General features: G+C 41.9%; 1 protein-coding gene across 1 annotated transcript; it reads right to left on the bottom strand.

Annotated features, from left to right (window-relative positions):
• Window positions 1-4,599: 4,599 nt before the first annotated feature.
• Window positions 4,600-24,211, bottom strand: SAXO1 (stabilizer of axonemal microtubules 1). The gene is made up of 3 exons (XM_040963795.1): window positions 24,174-24,211; window positions 15,205-15,407; window positions 4,600-5,603 (listed from the first exon to the last, which is right to left on the bottom strand). Exons 1-3 carry the CDS (start codon window positions 24,194-24,196, stop codon window positions 4,600-4,602), a joined length of 1,230 nt encoding a protein of 409 aa, XP_040819729.1. The 5' UTR covers window positions 24,197-24,211.
• Window positions 24,212-26,210: the final 1,999 nt, after the last annotated feature.

The following is a 26,210-nucleotide window of genomic DNA, read 5'->3' as shown; positions in this document are numbered from 1 at the left end:
GTGTACTAGATCAGGGAAACGCCAGGCTGGGGTGATGGTTCCTGCTGGTGCAAACTACAATTTAAATGGGTGAGAGTTGGTTGAGCTTAGCCGCAGCATCAGCTGGCAGAAGCTGGCACTGGGGGCTAGTCCTGTCAAGTCAAATTTCACCTGGAGAGTGCATAATCCGGGAGTGGGAGTAGCCTGGGAGGGAAATAGTGGGCTCCTCCCTCTTAGGTTACCAATCACATTGGAAGGCAACAAAACTAGGACAAGGGATGGTGTGGCTAGACAGAGAGGCACCCAACTACAACCGTGAAGACTGAATAGTCAGGCTGCTTAAGTTGAACTAGGCTTCAACGTCCATGGACATGTATGAGAGCTGAATGGGATGAGGGACAGACTGGATTAGTCTGCTGCACACACTGGCAAACCAGGGCAGGGGCCAGGCTGGTGGGGGTTATTGTGGGTTGCCCCAACTAGGCTGCAGCTCCCACTGGTTTATGTGAGGACTGAGTGTGTGGTGGGCAGAATCAGGCTGGACTGCAATACCCATTGGTTCCAGTAGAAGACAGGGCTGGAAACAGAACCTACCCAGCAATTGCAACCACCAGCTGAATGGGGCAATGGATTGTACCGGACCCTGTACTTGCTAGTACACACAAGAATCTGGTCTTGGATCACCTCAGGCAAAGTTTCTTTGGGGATCTCCCCAATTGAACTGCCAGACTCAGAACCCTAACCATGAAAAAAAGAGAGAATAGAGCAAGTCAGTCAACTACCCCAGCCATATATTGGCAGTAAAAAACTGGGCAAACAGAGATTCTAAGATGGACTATGTCAATCAGTGGATTCTTCAGTGACCTCATCATGCTTGGAATGGCGAGACTGGCAGCATTTCAGTACTGTTGAACTATCAAATCCACTTGAGCAAGACCCTTGGAGCATGCCCTACATCGGGGACTTGGGGTGGGTGGGAGACTGGGTTGGGCTTCTGCCTTTATCTCCCCCTTTGCCCCAGAAACATGACAAAAACAATGTGGAAATAATAGTCTAACCCACTTTCTTGTAGCCCTTGAACAGTTTGTGCCCTAATTATTTAAAGAATGTCAAAAATAAAGAAAAAAATATGAAGAAAAAAGATAAACAACATGGGCAGTTATCCTTACCTGCACACTTGTAAACACTAATGGAGGGAATCATCATAAACTCAGCCAGTCAGAATTCAGCAAATATTCTCCTCATTGTTACCTGCATTTAATCAGAGTTCTCTGTAAGCCATGGATAAGATAGTCACATACATTCTGTCATTCAATGCAAACAAAAGAACTATGAGGCCAGTATTTCTATTACCTACATTCTTAAATGAAACAAATTTGACCAAGGCTTCATTGTTAATAGTTAATATAGTAAGAGAGAGGATAGCAAGACCAGACATCATGGACTCCAAACACCTTGCATGCTTTAACCATCTGATTCCAGAGTACCCATAGCAGCTACTTGTGCTCACCTTTATATATTTTCTGAGTCCCTTTACTTACACTAACCACTTTCATAATTGTAAGGATATTTTGATTTGAGAATGAAAAAAGGGGGGATAACTTTTAAGGAAGATTTGGTTCTGATACCAACCCTAGGTTCTGCGATTCCCTTAGAATAGACATTGACTACAGGCCAATGTGCAGTCTAGACAAAGTACATTAGGGCTTATGCAAAAACGCAAAGGAGCCCATCAAGTGGGAAGAGGTCCTACCAACTGTCTCCATGAGGCAAGCTAGCAGATCTGTAGCAAGTAAGCAATCATGGTGGCTCCCCAATTAGCATGTGGCACTTTGAACTGTACCTTGCCATGTTTGAGCTCTATCCCTTGGCATGTGATCTCTCAATTTGCCCCCATTATATGTTCTAAACAGGTACTATGTGCTTTTGCTAAACTGCAAGTTCACTGCCGCTCACTGCCACCACCACAGGAAGAGCACATGTGAACCAGGAGTAAGAGTCTTTCACAATTAGGGTGCAGATGCTGCTTACTTCCTACTAGCTTGGAGCAGTGTAGAGTAACCTGCAGCCAGAGATGGAGATATATTCAGGTGGGGGATGCACAGCTGTCAGGTCAGGAAGAGATTGATTTGTGTGAATTCTGCTTCCTTTCTGAAGACCTGGAGAAGTAGTTAAGGCAGAGATGTCCTAGGATGACCCAATCCAGTCGGGGTCGCCAGGAGTGGCCGTCAGGTCTTTACCTAAATATAGGGCTCAGAGAAGTTCTTCAAAGGAACTCAATGCGGCTTCATCACCATCATCTTCAGCTTCTTCCCTTTTGAGCACTCAGAAACATCAGCAAAGCTTATTAATATTGATGTTACCAAACACGACCATTTAACTGTACTGAAAAGAAGGGAAACAGGGTAATACACAAAAACTGAAAGCAACCCATCAAAACAGATGTCTAAAACTCAGAAACACCAGAATCTACTTTTTTTTTGAAACGTGAAGAAAAATATTAGCAGAAACTGACAATTTAAAATTACTGTCTCCAGGGAAGTAATCATGGGAAAAGGATGAAAGACAGGGGCATGAGATTTCTATATTTTTCTAAGCATTTTAGCACTATTTGACCTTTCAAATCAAGTGTCAATATTTCTTGGGTTTGTGAAAAAAAGATGAAGCTAAAATATTAAAGATTAAAGCCTACCCTACTTGCTCCAGTAAGCTCAGACAGAAGGTAGATTGATGTGTTTTATGGCACCAGGAGAGATATAACAAAAAAGGGGAGGGGCACCAGTTTGTGGGAAAAGCAGTGGATTTGGAGGCAAAAGATTCAGGGTCCAATATTGGTGCTGAGCTTCTTGACCTCGGGAAAAGTGCTTAACTGCCTTGGGCCTCCTTATCCTGCAAGGACAGGTGCCTAGAACCCACACAAGCAATGAGTCAGTGATGTACATCTCAACTCAGCAATACAGAATAAGATCATGGTGAGCTCTTAGCAAGAGGTGAGGCCTATGAAATCAAAGTCCTAGGTGAGTGTAAAGACCCAAGTTACTCACCCAGAAACCAGGCCACGAGTCTAAGCCCAAGTCCTTAGACTAGAGCCGAACTCTCAGACCAACTGCACATTGCCTCAAAATTTCCAGGAACAGCATACTTTTTAGTACCCTGTGGTCTGTGACACAGGAGCATACAAGCACTCAGTCTGTATCCAGCTCACCCAAACCTGAGATCCTAGCTAACCCCACCAAGGACCTTCTCCAAAATCAGTCCTGATTTCTGACCAAATAAAAGGATATCGCCAAATTATTTGGCCTTAGAATCAAGCTTGGTAAAGCCATAGGTCCAAGAGAAAAACTCTCAAGGCAGGATGCTAGGGTTGCCGCTGACATACTTTGTCCCAGGCTCAGCACAGTGGCTTAGCAGCTAAAGTCCTCTCCTTGAATGCACCAGGATCCCATGTGGGCGCCAGTTGTAATCCCAGCAGCCTCACTTCCCATCCAGCTCCCAGCTTGTGGCCTGGGAAAGCAGTTGAGGATAGCCCAAAGCCTTGGGTTCATGCACACACACGGGAGACCTGGAGAAGGTTCCTGATTCCTGGCTTCAGATCGGCGCAGCACCAGCCACTGAGGTCACTTGGGGAGTGAATTATCAGAAGGAAGATCTTCCTTTGCCTCTCTTCCTCTCCATATATCTGACTGTCCAATAAAAATAAAATAAATCTTTGTCCCAATAAAAAAAAAACTTTGTCCCAATCTGGTCTCAGCTCTGTTCCTTTGACAAGCCAGCCAAGCCTGAAATCAGCCTAGCCCAGGACAACCAATCCTTTGACAAAGCATTTAAGAGCATGTGCAGCCCAGGGGCTGCTGTAATCTGCCTGATTATCAATGACCACTTTTCCCCCAATTCTTAGACTGGAGTCAATTTCCGCAGTGGTTTTGGATTAGGAAGAGGGTGCCAGTACCATGCATCTCTCAAATGTTCATAGGGATCCTTTTTCCCATCTCCATCACCTATAACTCCAAAGGCCTTCACTCCATCTGACAGCACACTTGTCACACAGGGAAAGCCTGTGAGGTGGTTCTATGGAGCATCCCTGGGCACACACAAGCCAGAACGCAACTATACAAGGAGCCCAAAGCACCCACACCAGCACTAAGGATGCAACAGACACTTCAGAATAAAATCACCCGCAAAGGCCCGAAACTACCCAAATCACTGTCTACCAACACAGTGCAGAAAGGTGAACACATAGATTCAATCCCCCAAAGTAAAATTTATTCTTTGGCACTATATACTGGGTAAGGGTTAATCATGTCAGTTCATACAATGATTAAATCAATAAAATACATCTGGATCAGAGAAAACCTCAGAGATCCAGCTTTGATTCCGCGAGGATGAGGTAAAGAATCTCAGAGGGTGAGGGCACAAGACAGCAGAAAGAGTGGGAAGTTAATTAGTGATTCAGTGTCATTTGCTTTAAGTCAAGTGATTCTCATTTTTATTTAAGTGTCCTGGAAACAGTGATGTTAGCTATTTTTTTTCATTTTCTGTAATTCCTTTTTTTCCAACCAATAATTCTCAACCATCTGCTTTTAAAAGTACTGTGCAATTTCTAAATAACAATTTTCAAAATCAGGCTGACATTGCCAACTCTGGCTGGTTGGGGTTTTCCGGATCACCTACGGAAAGACAACTGCTCCGCCGAGACACTGTCTGGGAAATTGGCCTATATATCTTGTGCCCCAGAGGATCCACTTCCTCAAAAATGTAGCCAGGGGGCTCAGGGAATGAAGCTGGGCATCTGCCCATTTCCTTGGGAGTAAAGCTGATGGCATAAGTGGTCTGACCCTCCACAGGGATATTGCTCCGAGGGCCAGACCAGAGGGGCTTACAGCTTTTGGTATTGGCTGGAGGGTGAGGCACATAGTGAGCCCGGGTGGTGGTCAGGCAGTCCAAGGGCTCATTGGGAAAGTGCGTCTGGAGGATAGGCTTGACTGGCTCTGTGCGCACGCCAGCCCACTGCTTGTAGTCGTCCTTGGTGGTAGTGGAGCTTTGGAAACGGCCACTCTTTTTAATTGGGGGCACTGGTTTGCAGGACTGAGCGGGGGCACCCTTGGGATATGTGTAATGGGCTTGCACTGTTGTCAGAAGATCCATCCTCTCTTCAGGAGGGACATAGGCTGGGGGTGCTTTGGCCAATATGTGGGGCGTCGGCCAAGCTTGGTACTTATCTCTGAATTCAGTGGTGTTACAAAAGGGTGCATCTATACCAGAGGGTCTCGCTGGGGGTTTCAGACTCTTGGCAGGTTCCCCCATCAGGCCCCTGTAGGACTCTTTATGGGTGGTGAGGCTCTCAAAGGGGATGTCACAGGGTTTGAACTTCTCTGTCTCATGTACAAAGCGCTTCTCCATAGGATGGGCCACGTAGCTCATTTTGTAGTTGGTCAGATCCTCCAAGGGGATGTTGCATAGCTTCGGCATGGCTGCAGGCTTACAGCTCACGGTGTTCACAAGGCCCTTTATGGGGTAGTCATCCTGGTGTGTAGTTCTGCTATCAAACTTGGTTGATGACGGCCGGTAGTTATGTTCTGGACGAAGTGGCTCTCGTCTGGGTTGGTTCCAAGCTAAGTAATCCGCTAAAATTAAAGCAAGAGGGGTCATTAATATCAGACGACTCAATGGCTACACCATCCAAAGGGCTCCAGAGGTATAACCCAGGCACTCATGAGACAGACAAAGGAACACAGTAGATCCTTCCTGTCGCTACCTTCAAGAGGCTTATGTTTCAGTGCAACTTCACAGGCTACTGAGAAAACATTTTCATCACATCCCATAATGTGGGATGTGTACATGAATCTTAGAGGGTCTGTGGTCATGAGAGGATCCAAGGAACCTTTAAAGCACAGAATCCCAACCACTAACCAAGAGTTCCTCTCCTCCATGAAGTAGTGCCCTGGTTGAATCACCACTAGACAAGTAACTAGATCCACATGGCGTAGAGATATGAAACTTACAAGCTACCACTAAGGGGTCACCAGATACACCAATCAGGCCTATTTGGTCAGCTTTAGGGTTACAACCCTTGGGTACCTATAAAACTTCACATCCATTCCACATGAATCGAGTATGGTACTCCAAGGGAATGAGGGCATTGTCTTGGCTGGTGAGAGAAATAGAAGCAATTGCCATTTCTATTGATATCATTGTACAACAAACAGTGTTGGGTTTGTTTTTAAGAATTGTTTAACTTACAAAAGTAATAGAGAGATTGATTTTCCATTCACTGGTTTATTCCCAAATGGCCACAAATGCCAGAGTCGAGCTGATCTAAAACTGGGAACCAGGAGCTTCTCTTGGGTCTCCACCCTAGTGCAGGGCACAAGGCCTTGAGCCATTTTCTGTTGCTTCCCCAGGCCATAAGCAGCAAGCTGGATCAGAAGTGAAGTAACTAGGACTCAAACTGGTGCCCATACAGGATGCCAGTGTGGCACATGAGGGACTAGCTTGCTATACCACCATACAGGCCTTGGACAGTATTTTAAGTTCTTTATCTTTTAACTCCTTTACTCTTCAGACAACACTAGTAAATGCTTATTTCAAAAATACAGGGGAAAGGGCACAGAGAAATTAAGAACCAGTTCCCAGGTCAGTCTCAGTGAGTAGAAAAGAACAGATTGAAATTCAAACCTGGAGTTCATGATCTGACCCCTCTTCAATCGGGCTTTGACAAAGAACTCCGATTATGTGCTAGTCACTTGGGCACAAGACTTTTATATGATGCAGTTTTGCAGAAATAGATTCCCTCTTCTCCTCCCCCCCCCCACTATTTCCTCCTATATTATTACAATAGTATAGTCTTTCAGCAACAGTCTTAAGTCCAACATTGTTCTACTTAAATTTATCATGGCACTGTAGCTATATATGCTCTTTCATCTTTAAGGTTTGTGAAACAAATGATTTCCGAAAACAAAACCAGAAGCCATGAAACTAACCTCAAAAATCACATGGTTACTTAGCTACTAAGTTGGGATTTAAGCCACATAGTGTACCTCTTCCACCAAACATAATTTAGGAACACTGTATGCCTGGAGTAAAGGTTAAATAAAGTAACCAGAGAATTATGTGCAAGAGGATAAAATTTTCAAAATATTTAAGAATTAGAAGGATAAGCCAGATATGTCTGGGAGATGCCTAGCTCAAGAACAGCTCGTACCCTGAGGCTGGAATTGTCAAAATAAGGTAGATCTGGGCAATGGAGCTACCACACACACACCATAAGGAGCACTACTCTCAGGCCACATTGCAGGAGTTTCCAAAGTGACTCTGCCACACACAACCTCAAGGGAACTCCAAGATTAAAAGTCCATGTGAGAAAAATGAGACAACAAACAATGTGATTCAACTACCTTGACACTGCTGTTACTCTTCTCATAATACTTGGCTTGCAGCCAAGACCTATATTGCCCCTCTGTGCCTATAAATTACCAGAGCTAAAGGAGCCTTGTGAACCCTTGCACACTTTGGAAGTTCTCTTGTTTACTGCTTTAGGAGAACAAAAACAGCTTCCCAAGATCCTCGGGAGATCTCAGCACTCCTGGACCACAGATTGTACACTTTCTAATAAATTTAAGGGAAAATTTGCATAACATGAAATGTAACACCTTTAATATGCAATTCAGTGATTCATAGATGTGTAACCAGCACTGAAATTCAGTTAAATGACCTTTGCATGGTCAAAAGCATCAATTACCCCCACCTGAAGTCAGTCTTTGCCCACACACAGTCCAATCATTTGTTCTTAGTCTCAATAACCATACTCTTTTTTGAGCATTTCATATAAATGGAACCACAGAAATTGTGTTTTGACTATGGCTTATTTCAGTTAGCATAAAGCAACTAGGTTTAAGTCACATGAAAACACATATCAGCAGGTCTCTCTTTAATAGTATATTTCACAAATAGTCCAAATTTTGACTATCCACAAATTGATGGACATGTGGCTTCTGTACTTTGATTGTGAAAATATTCTGCACAAACATTTGTGTGGAATTCTGTGAATACATTTCATTCCACTTGGATAGAGACCAAGAAGGGAATTACTAGGTGTATAGTAAACCTGTGTATCTTTTTAAGATCCTGTCAAACCTTTCCAAGTAGAAAAGTAAATGTGCCATTTTACATACTTACCAGCCATGTATGAATATGCTCATTTTCCATGTCCCTTGCCAAAACATTTTCTGTATAATTATCATTACTGACATTCTAGTGGATATTTAGTGTTATCTCGTGGTAGTATAATTTACTTTTCCCTAGTGACTAATAAGGTTGAGTATCTCTGCATGAGCTTAGTTGATCTTCATATGTCTTCTTCAGTAACATGTCTAAATATTTTGCCCACATTTAAATTTTTCTTTACTTGAAAGGTGGAAAGTGAGCTCTCATCTGTGTGTTTACTCTCCAAATACCCACACTGGCTAGGGCTTGAACTGGAAATTCAATCCACATCTGCACCATGAGTGGCAGGAACTGATTCCATGAGCCATCACCACTGACTTCAAGGAGCTGACTTTAGTAGCCAGAGCAGGGCATCAGACCAAGGTGCTCAGATATGGGACATAAGCATCATTAATTGGTGTCTAAACTTCTACATCAAACACCTCTTCTCTCATTTCTAAACTAGGTTGTCTTCAAATTAAAGAGTACATTGCACATCCTGAATACAAATCCGCTATGAGATGTGATATATTTTTTCCAAACACAAACACTTATTTTTACTGGATGGTGTCTTTTAAAGCACAGAAGCTACACATTTTAAAAAGTCAATTTTATAATCTTTTTAGAAATTATGCTTTTAAGATCATGTCTAAGAGATCTATGCCTAATCCAAATTAATATATTTTCTGTATTTTTCTAGAAGTTTTATAGTTTCAGCTATTACATTGAGGTCTCTCTTAATCTTTGAATGGAGTTTGAGGCAAACATCTAAGCTCATTTTTTTACCATGTGGAGATCCAACTGTCCCAGCACCATTTATTGGAAAGATCATCTTCTTTCACAAGATGAGCTTAGGCACCTTTGGAAAAGTCAGTTGACAATAAACACAATGGCTTATTTCATTACTTTCAATTCAGTTATATTGTCCTTTAAGTCAGTGTCACAATGTCTTAATACTACAGATTTAAGCTTTGAAAATCTAGAAGTTCAACTTTTATTTTTCAGGAAAAAAAAACAGCATTCTGATTGACCTGACTTGCAAATATAAGATTTAGGATCATCTGGACACTTTAAGAAGTTTCATCAAGTCTGTGAATCAATCTGAAAGCAATTCCACCTTAACAATATTGAATCATCTAATGTGTGAACACAGAATGCTTCATGATAATTGTTTTTATTCCTGTCTCTTGCATTTATTAATTTCAAGTGTTTTCTTCATCTTCAGGTCAGGGGGCTGGGAGCTTGTACTGCCAACCCAGTATATACAAATATAATTGTTACATATTATTTTTCAATAGTGATGCCTTGTTAAACTCAGTTCCAGTAATTCTTTTTTTTTAATTAATTTATTTTTATTACAAAGTCAGATATACAGAGAGAAGGAGGAGATAGAGGGGAAGATCTTCCGTCCAATGATTCACTCCCCAAGTGACGCCAATCCGAAGCCAAACCGAAGCTGGGAACCAGGAACCTCTTTCGGGTCTCCCACATGGGTGCAGGGTCCCAAAGCTTTGGACCATCCTCAACTGCTTTCCCATGCCACAAGCAGTGAGCTGGATGGCAAGTGGAGCTGCCGGGATTAAAACCAGCGCCCATATGGGATCCCAGCATGTTCAAGGCGAGGACTTTAGCCACTAGGCCACACCACCGGACCCTGTTCCAGTCATTTTCAAAGATTCCTTCAGGATTATCTGCATGCAGCGTTACATCTTTTGAGAATAAGGACCACTTCACCTCCTCCTTTCTAACCTATATGTACTTGTCCATTTTTCTTGTATTATTGAACTTGTCATAACTACCAATACAATGTTGAATCAAAGTGGGCAGACCTGGCATTCCAGCCCTGTTCTCAATCTTCAAGGGAAGGCATGTAGCCTCCACATAAAGAATAATGTAAGGGGCCCAACACTGTCGATGATGCATCAAGTCAAGCCACTTCCAATCAAGTACCTAGGTCTCTGTCACCCACGTAGAGGACTTGCATGCAGTTCCTTGCCCCTGGTTTAGGACTGGCCCAGTCCTAGCCATTGTGTCCATTTGGAAAGAAAGAGCATTGTAACTCCACCTTACAAATAAATCTCTTTAAAAAAAAAGTTGGTACCCACATCACAGCTTGGTAAATAAAGCTGCCAGGTATGGTGCTGGCATCCCACAAGGGAAACCTGAAAGAAGCTCTTGGTTCCTGGCTTCAGATTGGCCCAGATCCAGACAGAGCAGCCATTTGGGAGTGAATCCAGTATATGGGAACTCACTATCTTTAATTTGCCTTTTGAATATGTAAATCTTTCCCAAAAAAAATGATACGGAATTTTTTAATGCCCGTACACTCAAGTCAGTCTGACTTTCCACACTTTACCAATGGGTCAGCACACAGATTCACAAATATAGTCAAAGATCGGGCAGTTTCCAAGCCTAGAAATGCCTTTATTTTCTGTCCAGATTTCTCCCATCTCCACTCTGCATAGGCCAGGGGTGATGATGAGTTGACAGACTCTTCTCTGAAGCCTCGAGCCTGTGCCACCTGGCCCATATACAGTCTTAGACCCCACAGAACACGTATGGCCTGTCCAAAGCGCACTTCATTTGTATTATTTTGATCTTCCTTTTAAACCTCAGCTATTCTTTTTTTAAAAAGAAATCATTTTAATTGTTGATGATGTTTACATAGTTGAGAGAGATACATGCCCATGTGGACCACCAATTAGGGTGGAAAGGATCGAGGAAAGGGGGAAAGTGGCCTCCAATCTCCTTTTTTCTTCTAGTATCTGGGGAAAGTGCAGAGGGGCCACTCCCAGAAACCCAACTGTATCAGTGCCCAGAAATGGGGGGAGGCCACCCAGTGTCATCCCAGGGTCCCCTGATGTGGAGCAAGTTTAAACTTCAGCTATTCTACTTATCTTTTTGTTTGCCACAACCAGTCTAGGACTGCAACCTCAATCCACTTACAGAAGTTGTCTTCCCTGATTTTGTTCCATTGAGATCACTACTGTTTTCTTATCAAAACCACAGGTATATAATTTATTCCAAATCAAGTCAAATCAAACAGCCCTCAAAGCTGCTTATTTTCAGGGCCAAGACTGCCCAGGAAGAACCACCACACAGATGAAAATGGGGACAAGGGTGATGATGGACGCAGCCACAGCATACAACACCAGACTCACTGTTCACAACTGAATTTCAGTAGTTTTTCTCAACCAAATGCTTCTCAATTTGTCATATGCCTCTGGTTAATTTCAAGTTTTGAAATACTTGATTTTTACCATTCTGTCCAGTTTTATCATTGCACTTTTGGGAAGAGAAATTGCCAAGCCTCTTATTCTATCACTCCAGAAATCCTGACATCTCCACATACACCCCCACCTCCAGGCACACTCTGAAGTTTATTTTAGGCCAATAATACCACCGACTATTTATTCAAAATTGGCTTCATTTTAATTGAAAATCTAATCTTTCTCCAAGGGCTATTAATGGCTCTATCAGCATCTTGAAAGCATTAGGAGGCCTTAGAGGGAACCATCTTGCTGAATATAAACCACATGTTTCCCCTCGGACTTTGGGCCCCACTGCAGTGGGGCATCCACCTGTCCATGCCTACACACTGCCTGCAGGGACATGGGGTGGCTGCACAGCACTTTTCTGGCCTTCGTCCGTGATGGATGAAGTGCTAAGAAAACAGATTCCTAAGCTCAAAGTTACCTCATGTGATTTCTGATACCCAACAATATAGTTGAAACCACATTATCCAGCCTCCTGACTTCCTCCACCCAGCATTTATTACCCAAAAATCTCCACAAGACTCTGAAAAACCTCAGAATTCCACATGACAAACTATTCACACACCAGTAAAGCCCTTCAGGGCCAGAGTGTCATGTGTGTAATTGGCAAGACGTCTTTAAAAGAGATTCCATTCAATAATGTCTTTTAAAAAAATTAGCTAAACCTAAAGCTGAGCATCAAGTAATTACACTCTCAATCTTTCCAATTGCACAGTGTTTTGAAAATGTCACAAATTACAACCAAATGCTGCTGAAGCATATTTTATTGGTGATTTTTTTTTTTTGGATCCTAGTAAAGGTGTCGACCATAAGAGTGAAAAGGGAAAAGTGAACATTTTTCTCATAGAACCAGTATAAACAAGCATACAGACAAACTATACATGGCATCCACTGAAATATATATATTTAATTATCTTGACCTGTAGGGTTATTTTTTTTTTCCATTTGGAAAGAGAATCAATATAAGGCCACAATACAATTCACAGGAGTTAAATCAGTCTTTCAAGAGAGACACTCCAGGACATTAAGCCATGATGTACCCCTACCACGAGCACAAGATTTTCATGACTAACCCAAGAGGAGGATAACTATCAAGGACTGGAGCAGGTGAGGTGGTCCAACAGGCTAATCCTCCTACAGTGCTAACATCCCATAGCGGCACCAGTTCATGATCCAGCTGCTCCACTTCTGATCCAGTTCCCTGCTTACAGACTAGGAAAGCAGGTAGGATGGCTCAAGTCCTTGGGCCCCTGAACACATATGGGAAACTTGAAAGAAGTGTGTATCTTCTGGTTTCACACTGGCTCAGCTCCAGCCACAGTGGCCAATTTGGAGAGTGAACCTCCAAAAGATGGAACATCTTTCTCTGTTCTTCGTAACTTTCAAACAAGTCTTTCTTAAAAATTTTAAAGACCTACCTTAAACTTCACTCTCGCTCCTGGAACCAGAATCCATGGAATAACTGGCTGGATAGTTGTGTAGATCTATTAAATTCTGTAACCTGGAGCACTTTTATAAAGTTGTTCATAATCAATTCATTTATTCCTTCCCTTGACATGACTTTCAGATGCCATTCTCTGTATTAATTGTGGTCAAGCACAGATGCTGAGCCTTTGGGGTACACTTTAAGGAAAACAAATTGTCAATGACAACAAGGACAGACAAGAGCCCAAGGTGTCCATAGAGCACCTAATCTAGCCTTGGGGGAGATCCAAGGCTGCTGCTGGGGATGTGCGGTTTCGGCTGCTAGATAAAGGATAAGTGCCACACAGGAAACAGGAGGGATCTATCCTGGACGAACTCCTCTTGCCAACAGTTCTGAGGCAGAAGAGACTTGGATGAAGGGAATTGAATGGAGGTTTTCAGGCTGCAGCAAGGAGCTCAGGAAGGGGAAATCAGAACCTTACAAGGCTCCAGAAGTCAGCCAAGCAGTGGGATTTGATCCTAAGAACAATAATGATCATTTAAAGGATTTGAAGCAGAGAAGAAATCAGAAGAGATTAGTTGATAAGATTGCAGATACACTCAGGTTTATGCCAGGGAGCAGGCATGAACAAGGCAGGACTAGGTCTTCACCAAGTGGAAGCATCAGAAGGTAGAACAAGTTTAGGGCATTGATGAGAGATAGTCTACATGGGAAGGACAGGCATAGGACGGGTTGGTGCAAGAGGAATGGTTGAACCATCAGTGGAGTAGAGAACCCAATGAAGCCGAGGACTATTAGAAGAAATGCAGATTAGGAAATAAGTTAGAAGGACAGGATGCTGGGGTTGACAAAATCTTCATAGGTGGGATCATTTCAGGCTATACTGTCCAGAGGTGGTTTTCCAGAAGGCAGCTAGGGAAGAGCAGGAGAGCAGCATACAGTGAATAAGAAAGTAGAAGACCAGAGTGGAGAATATTGTAGGGGTCCAGGCAAGTATGGCCCCAGGTCTCAAATATGTGCCAGTAATGGTAGGCTTAAACTCCATCTCCGTTGAGCAAAATTCTCATATTCTGCCAGTCTTCCCGACACCTGCACTGCCATCTACCTTCTTAAAGTCATTGCTCGACTTGACTAAATAAACATAACCCTCAGAGAGGCCTGCACCAAGATCATAGGTCCACAGCTGTTTCACATAAACTAACTACTGAACCTTGTCTTCCTAGGGCAGCAGTATACAGCATAAATGTAGGCATTACAGTTGACAACTCTGGCTTTCATTCTATCGTCATCATCTTGGAGCCAGGCTCCCTGGTATAGCTGCTGCTACACTGAAAGTTCAATCATAAGACTCTCCTGCTTATCTCTTCTCCCGCTAGACTAGAGGATTCAGGACAGGTCACTTTGCCTCCTTCACAGTTCCTAGGCATGTGCCTGGTATCTAACACATCATCATTTAAAAAGTATTATGTGCTTTTTATAAATCTTGAACAGATTTTGAATGTATCATCACAAAGCAATGTCAAAATTTAAGGAAAATATCTGCCATGATTTGAAAATAACTTAATGCAAACATGGATGAAAATATCACATTATAATACACAAACAGAATGGACATTAAGAAATAGAAGTATTTCTTAAAGTGAATCAACTCCATGAAAATGAAGTATAAAATCGGAAAAACTAAAAATCAACATGATAATTACATTCCAGTTAGGAAGGGTTGTTAAGGAGCAATTGATATTGCATTTTTTTTAATCTGAGTGACGTCTGTAAGGGTGTATTTAATGAAAACTCTGCCTTTGTATCATTATTTGTGCACTTTTCCCATATGTTACATTTCAATATTGTTTTAAGTGAATGCATGAATCATTCACTGAATTAATAGTATAATCTAACTGGCCTAAAACTTAAAAGGTTACCCCAATGTGTACAGTTCTGTCAACTAAGGCAAGGGAAGGAAAACACTTTTGTAAAAGAACAGATATTAAGTATACTTGATCTTCAACACTTTAGGGTATTTGCCAAACCATGCAGTTTTGCCATAGGTGACAAAATAAGGCTGTATTCCAACAAAATGTACTTGTAAACACTAAAATTTGATTTCCACATAATTTTCATACATCCTGAAATTATACATTATATATGTAAACATTTCAACATCTTAGAAACATTCTTTATCTTGAGCCACACAAGAGCTAGATTTGGCTTTCACAAAACAGTGTGCTGACCTTTACACCAAGGAAGGGCACATGTAAAACATACTTCCTGATCTTATTGGCTCAGCCATCCTTCCCCCAGCCAGCCCCTCAAGCACTCTCCCACCTTTATAAGTAGGCAGACACTCCATCTTGTCACCACATGGATATTTACTATCCCGAGGCTTAATGGGGTCCACTCGACAGACAGGGTAGGGGTTGTAATCTTGCTTGTACGTTGTGAGCAAATCCATATTCTCTTCACTGGGAATGAACTGGTCAGGCTGGTGGACCTTCACTGGTACCACCTTGTGAGGCACAAAGTCTCTTCTGGAAGGAAAACAAGCACATGCCGTTGGAGTCCTTGGCTTAGAATGAGGTTTGTGTTTCCATCCAATGCAATTCTACCAACATTTGCTGAGAAGCCATCTTCTTCTCTGCACTCCCCTCCCCCAAACTGCTCTTTCTTCTCACCAAGTCAGACTTTTGGACACCATCCTGGAAACCTCTCGCTCACATCCAGGAGTCTGTCATTCATTCAGCAGGTGTGCTCCCCCCACCTTAGGGGTTTTTCTCTCTTCTTTAGATCAAGTCCTAAATCATGTGGAAGCCTACCCCCACCAGTTTCTTGCTTTCTTTCTCACCACTTTGATTTCAAACCTCACAGTATGGCTAACCTATTGAAATGAAAACTTGCTTTTTGTCCCCAGTTTACTAATCTTTCAAATAAATTGTAATTTTCCAGAATGATTTATTAACTTTCCTAGATTTGGCCCCAACCTTACTGCTCACCTTTATCTCCTACCACTCTAACCTCACTCATCCATATTGCACTCCAATCACAATGCACTGCTTTCTTTAAATATTTATTTAAAAGTTGGGGGCAGGGCAGAGGGAAAGAGAGACATGAGAATGAATGAACAAGACTCTTCTAGTAGCTGGTTTACATCCAATATGGATGTAATGGCCAGGGCTGGCCCAAGCCAAAGCTAGCAGTCAGGAGCTTCTTCCAGCTATCCCATGTGGGCCCATCTTCCTCTGCTTTTTCAAGCCATTAGCAGGGAGCTGGGTCACAAGTGGAACAACCTAGACAGGAACCAGTGCCCTTATGGGATGATGGCTCTGTGGACTGTGGCTTTACCTGATATGCCACAATTCAGGAAGCCCCAAGTACTACTTTCTGAAATGGCCCCTCTCTTTTCTTCTATTCCACATTTTCACTATAGCATTAATTTCAGTTTTTCAGGTACTACTACCTCTTTTTCTGTGTTTCTCATAGCTTCTACTAATGTCTATCTCCTTCATCTACTGTACATTACCAAAAAATGTAGCAGGGGAAAAAGTTACAACAAATGAAGGTCCTAGATATTTGACTTCTTTGCTATAGGATTGCCAGTGTTCCCCATTATCTCATGGAGTCTAAAAACAACAAAATCAAAAAAAAATCCTTCTGAGGCAGGGATTTGGCTCAGCAAATTAACCTGCCACTTGGGACCTACACTCACATTGATTGGCTGACTCAAGTCTTAGCTACTCCATACTTCTGATCCAGCTCCCCATTAGTATACCTGGGAGGCAACAGTTGATGGCCCATGTGTACAGGTGCCTGTCCTGTCCAGAGCATGTGCAGTCACCTACTCCCAGCTTCAGCTGTTGCAAACATTTGGGCATTAAATCAGCAAACAGAAGCTCTCTCTCTGCAATATTCTGCCTTTTAAATATTTCTCCAAGAAAAGCAAAATTATATGCAATAAGCAGAAAGTAGTTCCCTTCCAAAGTTTAAAAAGGCTCAGTCATTCAACTAAGCAGCACCAGGAACCACCTTGGCATCACGGGGGTATCAGTGGGACTTGTACAGTCCACCAGTCTCCACTTTCCACTTCTCCATGCTAGCCTCTTACCCCGAGTGCTTTGGCTTTACACAATAGACTGCTTTTGCCTGGGACCCATGCATCCAAGTTGACAAGGGGAAGGGAGGTTTTCCCTGGTAGTGCTTGCCAGAATAGCCCACCAAGGGGAGGAAAAAATTTCCGGACAGGAAAACATTAGACCCAAACACCAATAAAACCTACTTCCTGGCCAAAATATGGAGCAGCATTACTGAGCCATGCTTGACTAGCAAGGGTAACACGCTCTGCTGTAATCTGTCTTGCATGAGTTATATACATGGTTGTCAATAAACCCAAAGCAGGTCTTGAAAATGCTTGATGGGACAAGAGAAGCAGGAGAATACGTTTTTCTATGGCTGTAAAGAGGAAATGGAAACTAGGAGATGCTTCAGTTGAACTCCCATAACATCCTCTACATAGATTTTTCAAGCATCTTAGTGACAGGGACAGGGTTTTCAACCCAGTTTCCCTTTCTAGTAGACCTGATGTTGGCCTGGGGAATCTAGAAGTTGATAATATGAGATTAGAAACAATAGGCTGAACCAGAAGCCAAGTCTCCCCTCCATATTTCTACTCTTCTTAGTGAGCAAGTACTATATGGTCTCTCTGCAGAATTACAACAGGGAATGAGAGAGATTAAGGTATTAGGCTAGAGAGACAAATGGAAATGCCTAGGAAAACTAGGCAAGTAAAAAGCTGACTTTCTATCAGAAAGATTATGTTCTGGAAGGCGCACACCCAAGGGAAGAGGAGCTCTCCTCACTCCCAGGAAAGAGTGGGTTCTCAAGGCAACCTGAAACCACACATCCCTAAACCTTCATAAACCCACATTCAGTGGTTCCTACCCAAGCTCATTTTATCTCGAACAGTATCACAAAATAACCTAAGGCAAGCAGTGACCTGGATGCCACCAGAGCCCTCGCAATCCCAGAGGTGCATTGCCCAGACCAACACCTTCCATAAGCTAGGCTCCTATGCACAAAGACCATGGTGTCTGCTGCTGCTCCTCCTAGTCAAGGCACCAAACTCCTCCCAGACACTGCAATAATCTCCCACCTGGATTGCCAGACACTGACAGCTAAGGCAGCTAAGTACCCCACAACTTGCTGCTTTTACAGAAAAAGAGCAGTTAAATGCCTATAAAACTCACCTTATCACAAACTACCCTGACTGAAAATAGTTTTCAAAGACCTTAATCAACACATTTACAGAATTATATTGTCACTGAATATTCCTCAGTGCTAAATTCAAGTTCATTTGTAAATGTACAACTATGGTTGAATTTACTGGTAGCTATAACTGGAGTAAACTATTACACAGAGGAAAATTATCTACTTCTAACCAGAGGGAAATATTTAAATCTAAAGTTTAACTCATTTATACCTTCTCCTAAAACAGTTATTCTGGCTTAAGAGTAAATTTATTCTGCACTTATGTGTTTCTTCTATGTTTTTGTGTTGAGAACATTCACTGAAATCTATCATTAACCACAACATAAAACTTCATGTCCCCAATCACACATTATCTTTACAGCCTTAAACTCCACATACAAGCAAAATATTTTATGCTTTCTAGAAGTTGCTCAGAATTACTAGGTTTTAGTTGTTTTTGTTTGAAGGAATATTGGGCCTCCTAGTTCCTGTCCACACTGTGACTATGAACCAAGAAACAAAACCGATCAAAGATCTAAGTCGCTTTTAGGAAAACAGCTATGAAAGTTACATAGTATGGAAGGCCAAGAGTTAAGCTCAAAGTTAAGTAAAGGTTAAAGTGGCCCCGCTGAGAAAATCATAACAACTTGACTTCAAATCATTTAGCAAGGCTTAAAGAAAGGTGTTTGACAAGAATCTGACAAAAAGGAAAAAAGGAAATAACACAAGAGCTAACTAGGTTCCTGAGTCTAGAAGCGGGAAACGAAGATTTTTACCCTAACAAAGAGGCCATACAATATTTTTTAAAAAACTTTAATGTTTGCACAAACTCCAAAATGTGTGTCATATGGTCCAAGTAATTAATCATTTTAAAATGGAAATTTTGTTTAAGAATCATCCCTTTTGCCTGAAGAAGATTTTTTCTCCTCTACCTCGAACTCCTCCGTTTGCTGCGAACTTCATCTATGGGTCATCTCCTAACCTGTGGCTTTACTTCCTTCTCTCTACTATCTCCTTTTAGTCAATATTTAAACTGACCCCAGTTTCTCCCATTTTTTTTTCATGTTTTATTTTGATATTTATTTTGAAGATGAGCAAGTTACAAACCCATCTGGACCTTCAATGCTGATTAAGATGGAGAGCTTTTGGATGGTGGGTAAGATACAGCATCCACTGGGATGGGGGGCTGGGGGTAGGTGGTGATAGAGTGCTACTCCTTGTTGTTATACCACATCAGCACCCAGGGATGGATATGGTCATTTGAGGCCCCAATGTGAAGATACTAGTTGAGTGGCTTTAATTGTTATGAGATCTCAGTCAAGCAAAAAATAAGAGGGTACAACCCTCACCGGACTTCATTCTTCTCTAGCTCTTTCCCTCTTTCCCTTTTCTTTTCCAGAAAAGTTATCTGCAGGTAATCTACCTGCAGACCTTAACTCCCACCAATGCTTTACCCAGGGACTCTTCACTCCTTCCTCCAGTCAGGGCCCTGAGCACCACCCTGCTGCCAGATTCAAACACTTTTTCATTCTTACCCTACTACTCCCCACTCCTGGCATCCATTCTTTCACTTACTATTTTTAATACTCTTACTTGATTTGAGATACTACTATTCATGATTTTTCTTCTTTATCATACTTCTCTAGGCAGTTTTATCCTCGTATGTCAATTCATTGCCATCATTAGTTCCATAGATGTCTCATGATTCTGAAATTTCCCAGGATCAAGTCATCCCTTCAAGAAACCATCCTGTCATCCCAGACATGTTTGGAAGCCTCCTCCACCAGCTGAACCACAAGGTTTGATTCTTGCTCTTGAACCTGTTCGGTTACATGGAGCCCTCCTCATATTCAGTATCATGAATCAGCTTCCAAGTACGTGCCCTCCAGGATTCAGGTTGCACACATATACCTCTACTCTTTTATCCTCCCAATTTTCATGAAACTAGCATCTGTTACCACTTCAAATAAGCTCCAGACAAAATTTTAAAACTACCTGAAAATACTAAAGAATAACCAAAATAAGCAGGTTCTGGAAGAAAGCCAACAGGTGGAAGAAGAAAATGGCACTGAGTCTTTACTGCCCAGGTTTCAACTAACAACTTAAGAATCAAAGCTTTCAGCCCGAAGGCAGACTCCAGTCTGTACCAGGAAAAGGCAGCTTTAACAGACAAATCTTTACGAGCCCTTCTTGGTAAAGAACCAGAGGACCAAGTCTGAGGCAACCACAGGTGCTGGAAAGTGAAAAAGAAACACTGGAAATGAGAGAGCTGAAGACAAGAAGCCCCAAATTCTGTGTATAAATTGGGTCAAAAATCTACACTTAATCTTACATACATGGAACAAACCTCAAGCAACGAACCTAAAGATACAGCAGTGAACTTAAATTTGAGCTGCCTCCCGCACCATAGATTTTTGCAATTTTTGAGTCCAATCAAGTTAGCCCCTGCTAGAAAACAAATTCTTAAGTATTTTTAAAAAATCCAATTTTTACAACATAAGATTGGCAATATACAGAATCAATCCAAAATTATTTGACAAACACAGGAAAACGTTCATGTGCAAGGGGTGGAGGGAATGATGAGGTAGACCAACATCAAGCAGATCCAGATGCTGGAAGGAACAGATAAGGATTTTAAAGCAGCCATTCAAAAGCCAGCTCAAAAGAAAAAGCAAAATAAAGTCATAATGAATGAATGTATAAGAAATTAAAGAGAAAGCATATTAAAATAACCTAATATAAATTGAAAAGCACAACACTGGAAAAAGAACACTGGTGGTCTTAACAGCAGAATAGAAGGAAAGTGTCGGTGAATTTAGAGACATCAATAGAAGCCGTGCAATCTGAGGAATAGAAAAGGATAAAAGATGGGGGAATTGTGAACAGAGATCAGAAACAGAAAATACCTGAAGAAGCAATAGCCAAAATCCCCACAATGTTAAGGATGTAGAGCATCAAAGATAAATCTGGGTTCTGAAATGTCCCAGGCAAGTCCATGGTGAGAGCTTTTTCTACATACCTTCATCAATTCTCAGGCCCAGTTCATGGAGTAAATCCTCTGAGAAGGGGAGTTGAATACATTTGGAAAAGGAAAACTGTCAAAATTTCTATTAGTAGGACACAACTCAAACCAACTACCAACTTCTCTTGCTTCCTTCTTAAAAAAAAAAAAAAAAAGACCTTTCTCTCAAATCTTTTTCCTCTTATTCTCCTACCATGAAAGTTTCTCAGTGAGTGTATGCTACCAACTTCATAAATCTGTCTTTTCAAACTCACCCCATTCTACCCATGATCCCACTTTCTCTTTAGGATACAGGTCTAGCCTTATTGAAGACTCACTTACTTCTCTTTTGAGGCTATTCATCCTGTCCATCTTAGAGAGCTGGGTTAGCTAACAGAAATAATGTCCAAAATGGCAGTCTCAAGTGTTTTGTATGATGACATGCCTAAGGGGAAATGAGGCTTGAAGTGCAAACCTCTTATTCATAAATAGATTTCAGATCTATCTGAACTAATGGCAAATCCTAGGCGAGAGAATTATCAAGGGCTGCAAAAAACAGTTTCACACTAAGAAGGGCTGGAAATCACAAACAATCCCCTTATGGAATCTGCTGTAAATCGCTACGATTTATGGTCAGTAAGAGTAGTGTGCAACTGTAATCATACCTCATGCTGAGATGATAACCTTTCCAGAAACCAGGTGTTTTTCCTGTCTGGGCTTAATCACCAAACCCAGCCAAGCCTTGGGCCACGTGACTTTCTCGTTCAGCAGGTGGGAGCTTTGTGCCAACCTCTAACAGGGAAGTGAGGTGGAAGATCATTGTGGTGACGCTGGTTCTTACCACAGGTGGAATGACAATCTGTGCAGATGCAAGAATGCGCAGAGCTGACCCATCCCTTCCCAGTGACATCACTTTGTTCTGAGTCTGAAAACATGTGCCCAGTGTGACAGATACAGGGTTTAGAAATCATGAAATTGAGGTGCTTAGGGAAGAGTACTCTCTGCTCATTTCCTCCTGACTTCTATTTCTGGGGCAGGAAATGAAGGAGAATAGAGATCAAGGTCTTCTATCTCATGGAGAGTCTTGATCCTGCTGCTTCTTTGCAAAGCCCTGATAACCATTAATGGCTTATTCTGGAAATTCTCTCAGAAAGCAGATTCCTGAGCCACATCTTGAGGTACATGATATTTATTGTTTTTCTGGTTCTGGTGGGGGCAAAGGGACCTTCTGGGTAATATGTTTAATTATATAAATGACAGAAGGCAGCAATAACTTAGTACTGGTGGGGGGAGGGGGCGGATATGTTTTTGTTTTCCAACAAAACTTAGAGGGCAGTAAGCAGTGCTCATTTCGGGGACCCTCAGATCTTGGTGGCAGGGCAGGGATTCCTGCCCACAGTGAGTGTTTACCCTAGAACAGCTTTAAACAGCAAAGAGCGTCCTGTAGTATTCAACCCTCAAAACACCCTTCTCTGCCTTTCCAGACTGGGAAATATGCCCTAATATAACCATATCGGACACCAGCTGTACTTTACATCTCACAAAGAAATGCTGTTGATTTCAGACAAAGTGGGTACAAAGAGATAACAAGATCCACACTGCCAGTCATAGCATGCTACTCCTCAAAATTACTAAAGACCTTCTCTGCCAATGGCATCTCTCTTACATATATACCTGGGGCACCTCTTTCTGTGGTCTTTAGATTCGTAGAGATGCTGTTCTCTTGGTATAATTAATCCAAAATGTAAGTTTATATTTAGTCAGTCACAGGAAAAAAACGCAGTTATATCTTACAATTTTGTGCCAACCAAATCATTTCAGAGACGTGATTATCACCAAAGTTGTTTGATTCAAGTCAACTGGAAGACAAGGTTTGGCTCCCCTCCTTTTGTCAAGCTGCCACTATCCAGTAGTCCCCACCAAGTTCAGGAAGCTCTTGGCTTCATTCATCCCAATCCTGCCCCATAATCCAGACATGGATTTCCTATGTATCTAGAAGATAACAGTTTTTAGTAGTTAGGAGCACCACTGCTAACTCAAAATCTCAACATTAGATGTTGCCAATTTTATCCTGGGAAAAGGCTAGAAACAGAATGAATTAGAGCTCTTCTGCTTGCTTCACCTGGGCTAGAATAGCACCGAATTATGATGCAAAGAAGAGCAATAGGAAAAAAAGTGACCAGGTCTCAGGCACCTGCTGTGTGAAAGCCCCAGGATAACATGCCCTATTCTCTCCATTTCACAGCAATGATGCTCATCAGAGCTGAAGAATGGGAAAGACAGAAGGCATCAATCTTCCAGGTATCACCTTGGGATGGAACTATGAAATCTGAGAGTCTGTCCAATTACACTCAAAGATGTCTCTTCTCAACTGAATTTCCAGTCAGGCATCACTGCCTGGCGGGCACTAGCAGAGCTAGGAGTAGCAGATTTCCCTGCATACTTACCCCATCCCCTCAACACAGACACCTCTAAAACACTAACATACTGAGCCGTAGGGCTCAGCATATGCACAGCCCTGGATCCAGAACATCTTAGTTTATAAGAATAATTTGAACGGCAGTATACCCTTTGTTTATATTTCTTTAAAAGCAGTCAAAGGGACCCCAATTTAAAATCTACAGCATAATTGTTTTTAGCTGATACTTTCTGTACCACTAAGTTCCCCTCGACAACCACCACCACCAGTAGCAGACCTGAAATCTTTCACATACAGCCAACAAGTCCTTTCTCAGTATTAATCCACCCTCCTTTGTACCCATTATCAGTTCAGCTAATTCTACCCTTTATATATAGATTAACTCAGCTTTCCCCATCCCCACCCCAACAAGCCAAAATCCTTTGTCTCCAAGAGGCTTGGGAAAAACAGAGCAGGCTAGTAAGTGCAAGTGTTTCTTTCAGAGATATGAAATGTTAACATTATGGCTTACTGCCATGTGTCAATATTGTACACTTCAGTTCATTAATACTGTATAGTATTCCATTAACAGTATACATGAGCACAAAAACTACTACTTCAGTGTTACACATTCATATACTCATCATTTTCCCTTACCTGGATGTAGTCAGGCCTTCCATTGCCACAGACCCTTTCTGATACTCCAGCTTGGGCTTGAAGGACTCTCTGGGCAGGTAAGAGTGGTACAGTGGATAATTCTCGGTATACTCGGAAAGAAGACATGGTTTCTCTGTTTTATCATAAATCTTGGTAGGGAGATGTGGACAGTGATGCCGCCTATAAAAGACATTAGGAGTTAGCTTGGGAGGAATACATGCAGTTTGATAATGTCACCTCCTCCAGATGTGACCCAAGCTGTAAAACTGACTACAGCCCTGTAAACTAGTATTTGTAACTTCCTTTTCTCTACTGAGCCATGTGTGGTAGTCAAAACATTTAAAAAGTCCTATAACAATAATTAATCAAAATTCTTTAGACCATTAAATCATACTCCAGCATAGCTGATATTCATGACACATTATTTAATTAAATGTCTCCTTACCATGACAGGTAAATGGCTATGGCCACAAAGTTGTGAGTTAGCCACCCAGACCTTTTCTGAGGCCTGCCAACAACCCGTCAAAGACACCCAAACCAGGGTGCTCCATGGCTCCAGCTACACAGCCAGTCTTTTTCACCTGGCTGATTGTAAAAGTGATAGTCTGAATTCACTCAGCAAACAGTGGCATCATGCAAAAGCAAAAGCACTTGAGTTTAAGCCATTTTAAATGTTTTATTATTTATTTAGAAGACAGGAATAAAACCAAAAGCTCCCATTCATCCATTGGTTCACTATCCAGATGTCCACAATAGCCAACAGGCTGAAGTATCAACCAGGAACCAAATCCAAATCTCCCATGTGGATAAAAGGAACGCCATAGCAAGCTCCTATGGTTTGCACTAGCAGGAGCCAGAGCCAGTAAGGAACCACTGACTCCCATGTCTGATGAGAGCATCCTTACCAGAGTCCTCCAAGCCAAACACACACCCCCAACATCAGTTCTGAATCTACTCAACACCAACGACTATGAGAAACTAGATTCATCAGGACAGTCTCCTTCATTTATTTTATCAGGACTTAATCTCAATTATTACATTCTATGACTTCTCCTAATAATCTGAAATCCAAAAAAAAAATCATCTCCATTTCCACTCCCCTCCTCACCATGCATGTGCACACACTTTCTTTCATCACTCAGTGCATGCCTTTCCTATAACTATTTTCTGAAATCAAACTTAGATAAATTAAAGAACTTTTCCTGCCTTATTCACAACTATATCCCTAGTACCTCATTTTGGCATGCAGTATAAACTCAGGCAACACTGGATGAATGATTAAAAATATAAATGATTAAACTTTATGCCTCATTAAGGCATAACTGAGCAAATGATAGACAATATTTTCAAAGCATAATTTATAGTAAGCCTTTCCATTTTACATACATTGTAATAAATAAAACCTATTATTCTACTTACAACTGATCAAAGGGAGCTGCTGGAGCTGTCAAAAGCCAAGAAGGCAGTGCATCAATTATTTGTATGCTCACAGGCAATCCTTCTAAGCCTGTTGGGACACTCTAATCATCAAGTACCAGCACATCAGCCAAACTCCATGTTAAGTGATTTATAACTCAGATGTATAAAGAAATGACACGTGGCGTTTTTACATGTTCACACTGGAATGATTTTAATTACAAACACCAAAATATATAGTACTCTGGAGCTTCCCACAAGGCAGCAAGAAAAAAAAACAAGACATCAAGAATTCATGACTGCTTCCTGCACAGATATTTTCAAAGCAATCCTCAGCATGTGGCTCCTTGTGTTCACAAAGAAGTACTATACGTAAATGCTGCTGCCACTGTTGTCACCATGCGCCTCTCTAAGCCCTGATACTCATTTAAAAACACCTGGGGCAGAGTCCAGGTATGTCTGCTCAAAGGTGCATGTGGTCTGAATCTCCCAGCCCAATGGCTGTAGCTGGGAGAACCTGTGCCAAGCCAGGATTCCTGCTGGGGATCATAGCTCGCCATCCACCACTGCCAAGCGGCAGTCAAATCCTGGGCTTGTGGGCAGTCAGAGCACCAACAGCCC

This window comes from Ochotona curzoniae, unplaced genomic scaffold (genome assembly GCF_017591425.1).
Source record: "Ochotona curzoniae isolate NIBS_2020 unplaced genomic scaffold, NIBS_Ocur_1.0 scaffold_3208, whole genome shotgun sequence".
Classification (NCBI taxonomy): domain Eukaryota; kingdom Metazoa; phylum Chordata; class Mammalia; order Lagomorpha; family Ochotonidae; genus Ochotona; species Ochotona curzoniae.
The sequence above is the reverse complement of the archived record's forward strand: the minus strand, read 5'-3'. Positions and strand labels throughout refer to the sequence as shown.

What these genes read in the sequence shown, in the direction of transcription:
- SAXO1 (XM_040963795.1), bottom strand. Translation starts at nt 24,196, where the DNA reads ATGGAAGGCCTGACTACATCCAG. An exon ending in GAAGGCCTGACTACATCCAG is followed by an intron (nt 15,408 to 24,173) that starts GTAAGGGAAAAT and finishes TTTTCCTTCCAG; the next exon opens with AAGAGACTTTGTGCCTCACA. An exon ending in GTGTCTGCCTACTTATAAAG is followed by an intron (nt 5,604 to 15,204) that starts GTGGGAGAGTGC and finishes CTTTAATTTTAG; the next exon opens with CGGATTACTTAGCTTGGAAC.